Source organism: Dissoconium aciculare (genome assembly GCF_010015565.1).
Source record: "Dissoconium aciculare CBS 342.82 unplaced genomic scaffold K489scaffold_4, whole genome shotgun sequence".
Lineage (NCBI taxonomy): Eukaryota > Fungi > Ascomycota > Dothideomycetes > Mycosphaerellales > Dissoconiaceae > Dissoconium > Dissoconium aciculare.
Genome location: NW_022984954.1, coordinates 1,708,527 through 1,722,540, shown reverse-complemented (window position 1 = coordinate 1,722,540; position 14,014 = coordinate 1,708,527). Strand labels below are relative to the sequence as shown.

The following is a 14,014-nucleotide window of genomic DNA, read 5'->3' as shown; positions in this document are numbered from 1 at the left end:
CTTTCGTACCTAAGCATCACTGCAAGGAGTGTGGCTAATACCATGAATGAGCGAATTATAGTGTCAAATTTGGTCTTAACGTCGTATTGCTAGCTATCATGTTCATGCATATATCAAACTACGCCCTGGAACGCAGCCGTGTTCAGATTGTAACACACCATAAGCGTGTATGCATGATCCTTTGCATTTCTTTGGTTTTCTCAGCTAGCCACGAGGCTATATCGAAGGGTCGTGACACTAGTACTTGACATGTGCCAGGGTAGTGCAGGTCCAGCGATGTTCATTTAATCGAGATGATCAAGCTTGTGAAGGTGTTGTTCAATGTCATCGGGAAGTGAAACGAATCCGGATGTTAACGCGTGATGTGATGTGTCTCTCTCCGTCCCTTTGACCACAAGATGAGACCGCGCTCGTAGCAGCGTCCATCATCGTGGCTGGCTACGCTTCAGTACATGCGTGGGCGTAAAAATGGCACGTTCAAGCGAGCCCACATACCTCATATGCTAGCTGCGAAGTCAATCGGTACATCTACCGATCTAAGCACAGATCAAATTACCATTTGATCCAATAACCCTCCTTCTCGCGATATTAGATCGGAAATCCCACGATTGGAACGAGCTAGAATTGGCAGCATCGTGGCATCAGGGCACCTCAGCTGGGTACTGAACAGAAGGAGCGTGAAGTCGCATGCATGAGGCGTCGCGCCAACCGCACGCTCCGAATGCTTGGCGGATTTCCAAAGCTGACGCCTGCAAGATGAGGTTGCAATCTGCAGACCATATATATTTGAATGCGCGGGCTCAGCAAGCCACATTCCCATCATCTGTCAAAGGACGCGGCGACCGAGTATGAAGTCTGTAGGTGCAATGCGCACGTGGTCCGAAGTTCAGGCTGATTTGCTCAAGGGTAAACATACGCTCATCAAACCTCTCGTGGCATGCGCTTCTTCGTCACGTATGGTGACTCGTCCCTCGAGGCGAGATACCTGCGCAGTGAAGCCAGTGCACTCCGATGCGAGGCGATGGACGGGAAATAGTGCAGGCCAGTCCTCGAGGGAAGAAACGTGTAACGCCCGAAATAATCGTTATTAGCTCCGCAAAACTAGGTCAACAAAAGCAGGAATATCGGCGCGAGAAAACAAATCAAGTCCAATCCTCCGACAAAAGCTCCTTACAATTTACTCTGCGGTCCCTTCGCCGTCGTCGGCTCCACGAAAGCCGTCGCCACACTCCCTCCCATCTCCACCAGCGTACTCTTATTCTGCACCCAATTCTCCAATCCCCTGCGGCCATTCTCCACACCCAGTCCACTCAACTTCCATCCGCCCACCGACATCTCCGCCGGCGACTCGCCCCAAGTGTTGATCCACGTGATGCCCGCCTCGAGGCCCGCGATGAAGCGATGCGCGGCGTCGAGATCGCGAGTGAAGACGCCTGCTGCGAGACCTAGTTTCGTTGCGTTTGCGCGGCGGAGCAGGGTTGTTTGCCAGTCTGCGCTGTTGTCGTCGTAGGGCAGGATGCAGAGGACGGGCCCGAAAATTTCGTCGGTTGTGATTTTCATGTTGTCGGTGCAGTCAGAGAAGACGGTCGGTTGCACCCAGAAGCCCCGTGAGGAGATTCCGGCGGGAAGGACTGGTGGTTCGGGACCGCCGGCGATGAGTCGTGCGCGGTCTTGTGTGATGCCATGTCGGATGTACTTGAGGACCTTCTCGTGGTGGACGCGGCTGACTAGCGGGCCGAAGTTGGTGTCTGGGTCGAAGAGGTCGCCGGATCTGATGTTACGTAGCTTTTCGAGCAGTCGGGTTTCGAAGGAGGAGAGCATGCTGCGTGGTACGAAGACGCGAGTGCCATTAGTGCAGACCTGGCCAGTGGAGTAGAAGTTGGCCATCATGGCACCGTCGACCGCGTTCTCGAGCGGTGCATCGGGGAGGATGATGCATGGCGACTTTCCGCCCAGCTCCATGGTGACGTATTTCATACCAGCAGCAGCGGCACCGGCGACCTTGCCGCCGGTGCTGACCTGACCGGTAAAAGAGACCTTGGCAACGTCGGGATGAGAGGTCAACATGGCACCGACATCTCCGGCGCCTTGAACGACATTGAAGACGCCTGGCGGTACGCCTGCCTCGGCGTAGATCTCCGCTAGTGTCAAGGCATGTAGAGGTGTGAACTCGGATGGTTTGTAGACCATGCAGTTTCCCGCTGCCAGACAAGGTGCCGATTTCCACAGAGCGATTTGGATAGGGTAATTCCAAGCACCGATGCCAGCGCAGACGCCCAACGGAGCTTTCGTGGTATAGACCCATGCGTCTGGTCGTAGCTGTGTCGTCTCGCCGTTGAGACCGCCGGATGCGATCAGATTGGCGTAGTACTCGAGAACATCGGCACCAGTCACCACGTCCACCACGCTGGTCTCCGAGTAAGCCTTGCCGGTGTCGTGGGTCTCTGTTCGTGCAATATCGTCATTCCGAGCGCGGAGCAGGGCCACAGCTTTGAGAAGGATCCGGGAACGCTCTATCGGTGGCGTCGTGGACCATTTCGGAAATGCTTCTTTCGCAGATTGTACGGCGAGGTGAACGGATTGTTGGTTGGCTTTGCAGACATTTCCTAGGGATTCGCCTGTAGCTGGATTGATGGTCTGGAAGGTCTCGCTGGTCGTCTGACGCTGGCCATTGTAATACAAGGGTTGCGTGTCGTATCGAGCTTGTGAAGCCATGTTGTGTTGTCTAGGGTGTTGTCTCGCTAAGACAATGGCAGAGGCTTGAATGTCGTCCCGTGATCGTGTCAATTATTTCGGTTCTTGACACCTTAGTCACGTGGATGTCGAGATCCAAGGCGCGCGGAGCTACTTCGCGGAATGTGTGATACCTGCCCGTTGAAGATGGGCTATTGATATCTGTAGCGTACGTGCTGTGAACAAAGGCTACTCAATAGGGAGCATTCGGGATGAAGAGCTTACTAAACCCATTGATCATGTTTTACGGCCATTGCGGTTCACGATGCACTACTTACTGCACGTCGCGGCTCCTAATGCATCATGAGCACCTACAATCACAATACATCATGCATGCAGACCAAGGCCACGCACAACTTGATCGGCCGCATGATGACCCGCCTCACAATGCTGCTGCTGCTGTACAGTAGTACCGAACTTCTTTGATCAGAAATTTCACACCGCTTGGCCCGAAGACGTGAGGAATGTGTATAGTAATGTTCAATTTGTCCAGATGAAGTTGGGATCGGGCGATCGATGTCTAACTTCTTCTCTAGGCCGTTCCGAAAGTGTCCTTTGTCGGATATTGGCGGTTCACGGTGTGACGCACGCCAAGCATCACGAGTTGAGTCAGTGTGACTTTTGGCGGGGTGATCTCTCCGCCAATTCCAGGCACGGCACAGATGGACAATGCATGTCGTCTGAATTTTCGGAGCGATGGCCGGATCGACGACACCTCCTCATCATGGTGGAGCATGGTAGAGGATCAAGCAGCGTCGTCTCTTTGATATCGACCTCGAGCATGAAAGGTCGTGACTTGCAAGTCATCTCATCATGACCATCATGGGCTCATCGCGGTCTGGCGGGATACGACAACACATCCACCACGTATGCAGATGACAACAGCCTTCCCGAGACAAGCGACGGCGGCGGGGCGGATCACTGCAGAAATCCCCGCCGAACCAGTCAAAGTCCGTCAATGAGGCGTCGTGTTTCTCACCGCGGAGCCGCTGCCGGTTAGCCTTGGCGCATCAATTACGCCGGTGCTATTGCAGGAAAAAAGTTAGCACGTCGTCATGATTATCTTAGCTGTCGTCGTCGACCTTTTTCGCTGAGCTCAATTCACCGCAAGCGTATAGTCTTTTCAACGGTTGCTGGGATAGCGCATGGCATCGGCCTTTGCCTCAATCTGATTACCGCTTTAGACAAGTCCAGGCGAGATATAGAGTCGGATTGGACGATCGCCGAGCAGAAGCATGTCAGATCTAGTGCCTGAACAAGGTACAATGCCCGTACAACCACAGACGTGGCGATCGTGATCTGTCATGTGGCAGTCTCGTAGGATTCTGGATCCATCAACGGCCCGTTGCCTCTTTTTGCTGATGCTTATGGAGCGAAAACTTACAAGATTAGCTTTGTCCCTCGGATCATAGATTTGCTACTTGCACAGTATATCAATGAATTGGATCGCCAGACATCCTCAAAACGGTTTGATCACAACAGTTCCTATTCCCACGGTCACTGTACCTCGAGCTTCACTATCATTTCATTCCCGATGCGAATGGACTGCTCAGAACCATACTCACGGATGTAAAGAGAATGATAGATAGATCACATATATCTATTTTTCACACCCTCTCATTTCACTTCAGCCGAGCCGCTTGCTGAAGTTTGACGTCGCCAGCATGACTACTAATCACATTTCCGCATCGGATGCTGACAGCTATGATTTCCTCATAATTGGTGGTGGCACTGCTGGCTGTGTCATTGCTGCTCGCCTCGCTGAATATCTTCCCCAAAAGCGCATTCTCCTTATCGAAGCAGGACCTTCGGATTTCATGGACGATCGAGTGCTATTGCTGAAAGATTGGCTGAGCCTTCTAGGTGGTGATCTCGATTTCGACTATCCAACTACTCCTCAGCCTTTCGGAAATAGCCACATTCGACATTCGCGGGCAAAGGTCTTAGGAGGATGCTCGAGCCACAACACTCTCATCAGCTTTCGACCTTTTGAGCATGACTGCAAGCGATGGGAAGCACAGGGCTGTGTCGGTTGGGATTTCAAGACGTTCATGCGGGTGCTGGACAACCTGAGAAATACCGTACAGCCAGTACACGAGCGACACCGTAATCAGCTATGCTTGGATTGGGTTAAGAGCGCGTCGACAGCTTTGGACATTCCAGTCATTCCGGACTATAACCAACAGATCGCCGAGAAAGGCGAGATCCAAAAGGGTGTGGGATTCTTCTCGGTGTCTTACAACCCCGATGATGGTCGTCGGAGCAGTGCCAGCGTTGCGTACATCCACCCAATTCTACGGAAGGAAGAGAAGCGTCCCAACTTGACAATCCTGACCAATGCCTGGGTCAGCAAGATCAATCTAGACGGCAAGAGAGTGACGGGCGTCAATGTGACATTACAGGATGGGACAAAACATACCCTTCGCGCAAGAGCCGAGACGATCCTTTGCGCAGGCGCAATCGATACTCCCCGTCTGCTGTTACACTCCGGTTTAGGTCCCAAGGAGCACCTCAACGAAGTCGGCATCGACGTCCTTCACGATCTCCCCGGTGTAGGCGAGAACCTCGTCGACCACCCGGAAAGCATCATCCTCTGGGAATTAAACCAACCCGTCCCCCTCAACCAAACCACCATGGACTCCGACGCAGGTCTCTTCATCCGGCGCGAAGCCACCAACGCCGCGGGCTCGGACGGCGACGTCGCCGACGTCATGTGCCACTGCTACCAAATCCCCTTCGTCTACAACACCGCGCGGTTGGGCTACGAAACCCCCGTCAACGCCTTCTGCATGACGCCCAACATCATGCGGCCGCGCTCCCGCGGCAGACTCTACCTCACCAGCGCCGACCCGAAGATCAAGCCGGCGCTGGACTTCCGCTACTTCTCCGACCCGGAGGGCTACGACGCCGCCTGCATCGTCGCCGGCCTGAAAGCCGCGCGCAAAGTCGCCCAGCAAGCACCCTTCCGCGACTGGATCAAGCGGGAGATCGCGCCGGGCCCGGCGATCCAGACGGATGCGGAGCTCAGCGAGTACGGCCGCCGCGCGGCGCACACGGTCTATCACCCCGCCGGCACGACGAAGATGGGAGATGTGGAGAGGAACCACATGGCGGTTGTGGACCCGCAGCTGAGGATCCGCGGATTGCAGAATGTCCGGATTGCGGACGCGGGTGTTTTCCCGGAGATGACGAGTATCAACCCCATGTTGACGGTTTTGGCGATCGGGGAGCGCGCGGCCGAGTTGATCGCTGAGACTTGGGGCTGGAAGGGTCATGATCGGGCGAGGTTGTAGAGAGCGATAGAGGGGGTCGGGCAAGATGGGATTTTCGTGCCTGATAGGGAGGGATACTGCTTTTTCCTTCTTCCCCAATGATGTGGACGAATGCGATGTGTTCCGCTATTCCTTGCAAAAAGGCCTTTCCATATTTTGTGGGCGTTATTCGTAAATCATGAATTTTTTCTTTTGCAAGTCTCACCACTCTGGTCCAGTCAACCAGAAATCTTCGATGAAGCATTTTCACGGCGTCGCATGTCTTCGAAATATCTGCTCTTCATATCATCCATGCGGACCTCTAATATTTCCAGTGTTTCACCCATGTTCCGCAATCGGAGCAAAACGACGCAGTGTAGAGTGAGAACCTGGGAAGCTCGCAGAGTGAAGCGTTCCCGTGGCAGAATGGAAGGATAACAATAGCTTTGGAGATTGAACACCAGACCCGTTTCGCAAGCGGAAGTCGACGAAAAACACCACAAGCCAGCACCGGCGAAAACAGCTCCAAGCAAAAAGTCCACTCGACCGGGACAGTATTATTATTTCCAAATCAGTTGACGAAGATCGAAAAAAGAATTTGCAGTCTTTTGCGTGTGTAGAAATCCTATCCAATACATTACATGACGGGCACATGGCCTGAAAGTATCCGCGGCCGGAGGGAGACGAAGAAGAAAGATGCCCACTCGACCCGTCGCCGACGATATCGCCGACTGCGTCCTCGCAGCCTTCGGTCGTCTGCCGAATAAATTCAAGCCACGCATTCTCGCTGATGGGAAGAGGCGGGAATGGGTGCCGTTGGCGGGAATGGTGCTGAGTCGAGGTGAGATTCCGGTTTCAACATGATTCTTATCCTTGCGATTATGTATCTATGGTATTGAAGACAGCGAGTCTATGAGGGATGTATGGCATGTTTTGGAACTCTGTTTTTGAGAGGAGGGAAAGAATAATAATATGAACTACCGAACGTTGATTCTCAATCTACGTAGCACGCAACAGACGCGAAGCAGCATTCCGATGATTCCGGCGTTGCTGATGATGATCACCATGGGCCAAGCATGATTCCGACCGCTGTCCAAGACAAACCCAACAGCAGCAGCGGTACTGCGTTGACCTGCGTGGCGCTCGCCACAGGCATGAAATGTCTCCCCCATGACAAACTCCCCCTGGCGAAGGGAAATGTCCTGCATGACTGCCATGCGGAAATCCTGGCGATGAGAGCGTTCAATCGATGGTTGGTGGACGAATGTGCGAATCTTGCCGAAGAGGGTGGTGAGAGTTTGTGGGTTCGACGACGGAGTCGAGGACGGCAGAGACGTGGTGCGGATCGCCCCACTGGCGAATGTGATGAGATCGACGATGGCGCCGTTGATGAATCAGGGGAGGAGGATGAAGCAGAGCGGCGACCCTTTGAGTTGCGAGAAGACGTCCGGATTCACATGTACTGCTCAGAAGCGCCCTGTGGCGATGCGAGCATGGAAGTTCTCGCACGCGGCATGGCAGATGGCACGCCATGGGATACGACGACGAGTGCATCGGGTCCTCCGAGTTCAAGGGACGAGAAAACCGCGACTGAAAATAGCCCCAATGAGCAAAGACTTGAAGAAGCAGATTCCTCTTCCAAGACAACCAACCTCCTGCATGGCCGAGCCTTTTTCTCCCTCGTGGGAATTGTGCGGCGCAAACCCGGCCGCGTAGATGCCCCTCCCACTATGAGCAAGAGCTGCTCCGATAAGCTCGCGATGAAGCAATGCACTGGTCTCCTCTCCAGCTTCACAGCGTTGCTGGTGAATCCAACAGCGAACACATATCTGAGCAGTTTCGTCCTACCGGCACGGGCTATGGTGCGTGAATCAATCGAGCGCGCTTTCGGGGCTGACGGAAGGATGAGCGATATGGCGATGTTCTCGAGCGGAGGATTCCGGTTCCGCCCATTCGAGGTCACGACTACGACGAGCAGCTTCGCGTGGGAGAAGAGTGAGGATGCGGTCGCGAGTAATCTTTCGGCGGTCGCGGTGTTGGGAGGGAGGATACAGCATCAGGAAGTCCTGATCAATGGGGTATTGCAGGGTCGCAAGATTTTTGACCCTCGTGGTGCTAGCTCGTTGAGTCGGAGGAGGATGTGGGAATCTGTGCTGGATGTCGTGTTGAAGGCACAGCTTGTCAATCTGGAAATTTCTCCGTGTGCCGACGGTCAGACGTATGAACAGGTCAAGAATCAACCTCGACTTTCGGCGAGAGGGCGAATGAAGGCTGAAGTAAGGGAGAAGGCGCTGGTCGGGTGGTCAAGGAATATCGGGGATGACCAGTGGCTTCTGGAAAGGTGATGTTCTGAGCAAGCATCTTGCGACTTGCGTCGTCCGCAAAAAATTGTCGTGATTCGCAAGAATTATTTGCTCAGGTGCGAAATTTCGTATTTCTCATCTCTCGCCTTTGCGTCGTCTCTCCTTTGCTTCCTTCTTCGCTCGCCTCTCCTCGGCCAATTTCCGATTGATCTTCATCTCCATCGCATGTTGATCCGTCATGATTTTGAGCTCCTTGTCGATCTGCTCGTTGCGCTCATGCGCTTTCCTTCGCGCCTCCATCCGTTCCTTCAGCGTTTCCATATTCTGATCGACTTCCTGCTGGACCGCCGATCGCAACACCGCGGCGCTGGAGGTAGGCGAGATTCCTGCATTGCGCTCGACGAAATCCTCAACGAACGTGTCGATCTCTGGGTCCAGGCCAGGTCCTCCTTCGAAGTATCCGCCGGGATGGGTGAGCAGGACGCCTGGGATGGGACTGGTGAATTTGCGGCGAGGATCGGATAATGGCAGTGGGAGGTCTTCCTCGTTGACCACGGGTAGACTCTCGGGTGAGGTACTCTCTGGCGATATTCCCTTCCTCTTCGGTGTCGATGAAGATTCGTCCAGAACGACTGCCATCATGCTATCCTCGAATGCGCCGTTGTATTTGATATCGTGCGATACGTATGAAGCGTACACTGTGCTTGGCGGATCATCTTGCGGTGGTGTTGGCTGATTCGCCTTTGGCGGGTTGCTGTGAGATTCTTCGGACTTCATTTTCGGCGCACTTCTTTCTCTCCCCGTAGGTCGTTGTACATTTGCTTCTATCGGGTCGCGCTTCCTGTGGATGGTTGCTCGGGAGTCTTGCGACAGACTTTCGTGGACCGTGGTGAATTGATCTGGATCTGACGCGATGCGCGACTGAAGTTAATGAATGCAGAACAGTAGCATCAAGGGTCCTCGGCGACGGTCTACCAGCTTAGCATAACATACACATTTGTCTACTCTCTCAAACATAAACAAGACACTGCTTTCCTCTCAACATATGATCGTAAGCAGATGCTAGCCACGCCTTGCGAAATCTCTGTATAGAATCATTATATATACATATATAACTTGTATCGTGTCAGATTACATGCCTGAGGCGCGTTGATGATTCCATGTTGGCCGGCCAAGGATCGCCGCGTAGCTACGCCAGACTACAGACTGACCTAATAAAGTTGGACAATGCAGGATTATTATTAGGCACGATTAGGCTATGGATTGACCTACTGTACACATGTCCGTGAACGCAACCAACCACGTTTGACTCCTCGCAACACCCGCATAATCACCCACGATTTCGTCAAACAACCAATCGTCTCTGGGTCGCATACTTTTTTACCCACATATCGCATTGAACCAGCGACTCCATTCACGATGGCGCGGAGATGGCGCGCGGCCGCAGCATGCGTAATGCTCCTCCAGCTGGCTGGATTGGCGCAGGGCGTCGAGATGAAGATTGTAAGTGATGCGCGATCACGATCATGTCAGCGACAAGGACTGACTAACGCTTCTCCTTCGCAGAGTCAAAAAGATTACGAGAGCCAAATATGCTCCGGCATGTATTCGCGAAAGTCATGGGGAGGCGCTGTCGACCCTTATATTGACGTCAAGATCCTCAAACCCGACAACCTCGCCGACAACCAAGATCCGATCGTGAGCCTGGTCATATTCGAATGGCAAGATAGACCGTTGGTCGGGAAACAGTCAGATCCGGATGATCCATACAAGGTGCGTGTGCAGAAGAGAGGGACAAAGCGTAGGGGAATGAGGTGGAGAAACAATGGCAGCAGTGACAGACAGCAACTGGCGGAACTTCACAAGATGTGTTAAATCTTGCGCGCAGAGCTGACAAGTCATAACAGATCGACTACATATGCGACGAAGCCGCCAAAAACAAGGGCTTCTGTACAGATGCAGACCTGGGAGCATTCATCGTCGCGCCAAACTCGACACGCGTGAAGACCGTTGCTGTGCACCTCTCGAACCCGGGTCCCATCAACTATCCTATTCTACGGACTGGCTACTATTGCGTCGGCACCTCTCCATACGGCAATGTGGAATACAATGGCGTGGTTGAGTTCCGGAATGCCTTTGGTGAATTACCCGCGGCGCAGATCGCCAAATTGCCCTTTTACGCCGCGATCACTATCGTCTACTTCTTCCTCGCCGCGGGATGGGGATTTCTCTACTGGATGAATCGCCAGGATATTCTGCCTGTGCAAAACTACATCACTGCAATTCTGGTCTTCCTGGTAATCGAAATGTTCATGACCTGGCTCTTCTATGATTACCAGAACCGAAATGGACTCAACGTCGGCGCAAAGGCATTGATGGGAATCGTGTCGGTCTTGAGTGCCGGTCGCAACAGCTTCTCATTCTTCCTGCTGCTTATCGTCTGCATGGGATACGGCGTCGTGAAGCATACCCTCGGAAAGACCATGATCTACGTCCGCTGGCTGGCAGCAGCACATTTCGCCTTTGGCGTTATTTACGCCCTTGCTTCATTGGCGGTAACACCCGAGAACGCCGGCCCCTTGGTTCTGCTGGTCGTCATGCCCCTTGCCGGAACTCTGACCGCTTTCTACGTCTGGACGCTGAACAGCCTGAACTTGACCATGAAAGACCTGATGGAGCGCAAGCAGACCATCAAAGCCGCCATGTACCGCAAATTGTGGTGGGCGATCCTCATGAGCATTATCGTCATTTTCGCCTTTTTCTTCATCAACAGCTGGACCTTCGCCGGCCAAGGCAACGTCGACTTCGTCCCGAACCACTGGCAAACGCGCTGGTTCATCCTCGACGGCTGGCTCAACCTCGTCTACTTCTTCGACGTCGCCTTTGTCGCCTACGTCTGGCGTCCGACCGCCAACAACCGCCGCTTCGCCATGTCCGACGAGGTAAGAAAGAATAAAGTTTCTTCTTCCCCTCCAGTCCCCCTTCTCCGATTCTGTCCATCATGCTGACCACGTTTCACCACAACAGATCGCGCAAGACGACGACGGCTTCGAGATCGCCTCCATCCGCGACTCGATGGACATCGACGACGACCTCGAAGGCGCCCGCGACGGCGGCTCCAAGCAACCGCCGCCCTACGACGCGCCCCGCGCCGGCGCCAGCGGCAGCAGCAGCAACGCCCGCCGCGACGCCTCGCCTCTCCCGGCGCCCGTGCCGACCAAACCCGCCGGCCTCCCGAGGGAATCCCTGGACGGCGAGACGATCTTCGCGGTGGGCGACGAGGACAAAATGAGCGATTTCGACGACGACGATGACGATGAGGACGAGAGGAAGGGTCTGGCGGGGAAGAGCACATGAGGAGGAAAATATATTTTATGCGAGTGAAATGGTGTGAATGTTGAGGAGAGAGAGAGGAACTGAGCGGGACGGCGAGAAAATCTTGGAGATTCCCTCTCCGCTGAGGTTTGTTGTTCCTTGAGGGGGTCGGGCTGGGGGGAATTGTAACTTTATGCTTCATGTTTCTAATGGCATCTATTATCGTTGACATTGGGAGAAGATTCCCTTCACCGACCAATAAGGGAACTTTCTGCTCGGATGAAACAATCCTCGACCGCTTCATCGTCCCACTCGCGAAAGTCGAGAATGGAGGAGGAGAAGAAGAAGAAGAAGAAGCCTTGTCCTTTTCTCTCTATGCCGACCAACGGCTCATTGTTTCATCCATGCAGGAAACCCAAGGCCCCACCAATTCCTCCCTGCTCTAAACCGGCCGACTCCCACGAGAGAGAAGAGCGCGGCTCTGCCTATCTCCGCCTCTCGAATCGAAAAAAGAAGATGTGAATGGAAAGGAAACGGAGAGAGCACTGCCCTCCTGCTGCCCTCCACACTCGCTTTCCTCGATGCACCACCACGAAGGCTGAGTCGTCGGGCGAAACCCTCGACGTCGTCACATCTTCCCATGGAATGAATTGGGCTTTCGTTTGTTTCTAGCTGGAGGGGATTTGCCAGAGGGAGGGATGGAGGCCCGCGGACAGGTGCGACATCGGAGTCCGCCCTCCTCTCTACCCCCCCTTTTTCGTCCTCCCGCCGATTCTCTTCGCCCGCAACTGTGGGCTTCACCACCGACGCAGCGACAAGATTTGTTTTTTCTTGTTGTCGTTTTGTTTGTTTGCCGAAAGCGGGAAAGGGCCGGCTAGCAACACGGGGTGGGAGATGGTGGGATTGCGGTTTTTCCGCGGGAGAAATGGATTCGGCTGGGCGGGCAGAACGGACCGCGGTCCCAGCTCGGCCGGGACTTGATGGCCGAGGGATTCCGTTCACTGCACTCCATGGGGAGGGGGGAAGGACTGTTGGTTTCTTTCGGACGGGGTTTCGCCCCGTTTTCCCGGGTAGGAACCTCCTTCCGCGATGCAAACACCGGATATCGTCGAGATCTCGCGGGGCTTTTTTGGTTGAGATCATGGACCACTCTCATCCGTTCAACCTCGCCATCCGGCTGGGGTGCATTCCGTTGAGGTCCGCCTGCTGCTGCTCAGGCTCCTGCGCCGCGGCAGTAGCAGCGGGCTTGTCTTCCGCTCCGCCCTTCTCTCCATCTCTACCCTTTCCGCCGCCGCCGCCCTCCTTCTTCTCCTTCCTCTCCTTGTCCTTCTTCTCGGCCTCGGCGCGTCGCTTCCTCTGCTCCTCGAGGCGGGTGTTCTTGACCTTGATCTTCTCCTTGCGGCCCTCGGCCTTGGCGCCGCCGCCGCCGGCGGTGAGTTCGACGTTGATCTTCCGGGCGTGCTTGCCGTTGCCTTTGCCGGAGCCGCCGTTCGCGACGTCGTCCGCGTCGAACATGCTGTGGTGGTACAGCTTCAGGCAGGTCTTCATGCGGTCGTAGTTCTCGAACTCCAGGAAGGCGAATCCTTTGCTGCGTTTGGTCGTGGGGTCGGTGCGGTGCCGCAGCGTGAAGGGCTGCAGTTTGGCGAAGTGCGCCTGGAGCCCGGCATCGGTGGCTTTGAAGGGGAGGTTGCCGATGAAGAGGATGAAGCGGGATTTGCTGGGTTTGGCGTCGTCGGCGACGGCGGTACCATCGGCGGTGGTGGATGTGCCATCGTTCTTTTTCCGGCGCTTGGACGAGGTCTTTGTTTTGTTTGCTGTAGATGTCGCTTTGTCGTCGGCGGAAGCCACTCTCGCGAGCGTCGTGCCTGCTTCGAGGTTTTTCCTCCTCCGACGTTCGGCGCGAGACTCGCCAGGATTTTTCGCAGCGGCGTCGTCGCTCTGTTTGACCTTTTTCGAAGATGCGACGAGCTCACCGTTCGCGTCGGCTGCGGCATTTGTCGCGTCGCCGTCGTCCTGCTGTGGAGGGTTCCCTTCATCGTCGCCAGCTGCGTCGGCGAGTTTTCTCTTCTTGTTGCCGCTCTTTTTGAATCTTTCCGCATCTCGTTGCGCCTTCTTCTCAGCCCGCGAGAGCGGTACTTCTTCGGCGGACATGATGACAGCGCACGTGTGAAATGATACGAGGAAGATCGCCCAGATTCTTGCTGGATTGCGGGCGGACGACTGTGAGAATTGTTTTGCAACGAAGAATTGTGGCTCTGATCCACGAGCTCGCGCGCGAAAGTCGTGAAATTTGAGTTCTCTGGAAAATTTAATCCCAAAGCTCGGAGGACGGAGTTAAGAACGGCGCTCGGTGAAGAGGGTCCAGCAACTTTGCGCCGTGATTTGCTCGTCTCTGCTCTTGCGAACGAATGA

At 54.5% G+C, this 14,014-nt stretch overlaps 6 protein-coding genes across 6 annotated transcripts; 3 read left to right on the top strand and 3 right to left on the bottom strand.

Annotated features, from left to right (window-relative positions):
- Positions 1-1,170: 1,170 nt before the first annotated feature.
- On the bottom strand, positions 1,171-2,715 carry K489DRAFT_369477 (aldehyde dehydrogenase; the record flags this gene model as incomplete). The annotated part of the gene is made up of 1 exon (XM_033603037.1): positions 1,171-2,715. One exon carries the CDS (start codon positions 2,713-2,715, stop codon positions 1,171-1,173), a length of 1,545 nt encoding a protein of 514 aa, XP_033461661.1.
- A 1,534-nt stretch (positions 2,716-4,249) lies between these two features.
- Positions 4,250-6,369, top strand: K489DRAFT_379056 (GMC oxidoreductase). Its single transcript, XM_033604562.1, has one exon. It carries the CDS (start codon positions 4,398-4,400, stop codon positions 6,024-6,026), a length of 1,629 nt encoding a protein of 542 aa, XP_033461660.1. The 5' UTR covers positions 4,250-4,397; the 3' UTR covers positions 6,027-6,369.
- A 311-nt stretch (positions 6,370-6,680) lies between these two features.
- On the top strand, positions 6,681-8,329 carry K489DRAFT_369475 (uncharacterized protein; the record flags this gene model as incomplete). The annotated part of the gene is made up of 2 exons (XM_033603036.1): positions 6,681-6,825; positions 7,002-8,329. The coding sequence occupies 2 exons, from the start codon at positions 6,681-6,683 to the stop codon at positions 8,327-8,329; spliced, it is 1,473 nt and encodes a 490-aa protein (XP_033461659.1).
- Positions 8,330-8,470: 141 nt separating this feature from the next.
- Positions 8,471-9,043, bottom strand: K489DRAFT_302813 (uncharacterized protein; the record flags this gene model as incomplete). The annotated part of the gene is made up of 1 exon (XM_033600461.1): positions 8,471-9,043. A coding segment is annotated over one exon (573 nt), but the record flags the coding sequence as incomplete, so codon positions are not given.
- A 663-nt stretch (positions 9,044-9,706) lies between these two features.
- K489DRAFT_316159 (ER membrane protein) lies at positions 9,707-11,644 on the top strand (the record flags this gene model as incomplete). Its single annotated transcript, XM_033601140.1, has 4 exons — positions 9,707-9,790; positions 9,854-10,066; positions 10,195-11,229; positions 11,315-11,644. 4 exons carry the CDS (start codon positions 9,707-9,709, stop codon positions 11,642-11,644), a joined length of 1,662 nt encoding a protein of 553 aa, XP_033461657.1.
- Positions 11,645-12,514: 870 nt separating this feature from the next.
- Positions 12,515-13,978, bottom strand: K489DRAFT_186165 (uncharacterized protein). The gene has a single exon (XM_033599493.1). It carries the CDS (start codon positions 13,751-13,753, stop codon positions 12,755-12,757), a length of 999 nt encoding a protein of 332 aa, XP_033461656.1. The 5' UTR covers positions 13,754-13,978; the 3' UTR covers positions 12,515-12,754.
- Positions 13,979-14,014: the final 36 nt, after the last annotated feature.

Bases quoted from the DNA above. Each gene is read 5' to 3' on its own strand.
- K489DRAFT_379056 (XM_033604562.1), top strand. From the start codon at position 4,398: ATGACTACTAATCACATTTCCGCATCGGATGCTGACAGCTATGATTTC.
- K489DRAFT_186165 (XM_033599493.1), bottom strand. From the start codon at position 13,753: ATGTCCGCCGAAGAAGTACCGCTCTCGCGGGCTGAGAAGAAGGCGCAA.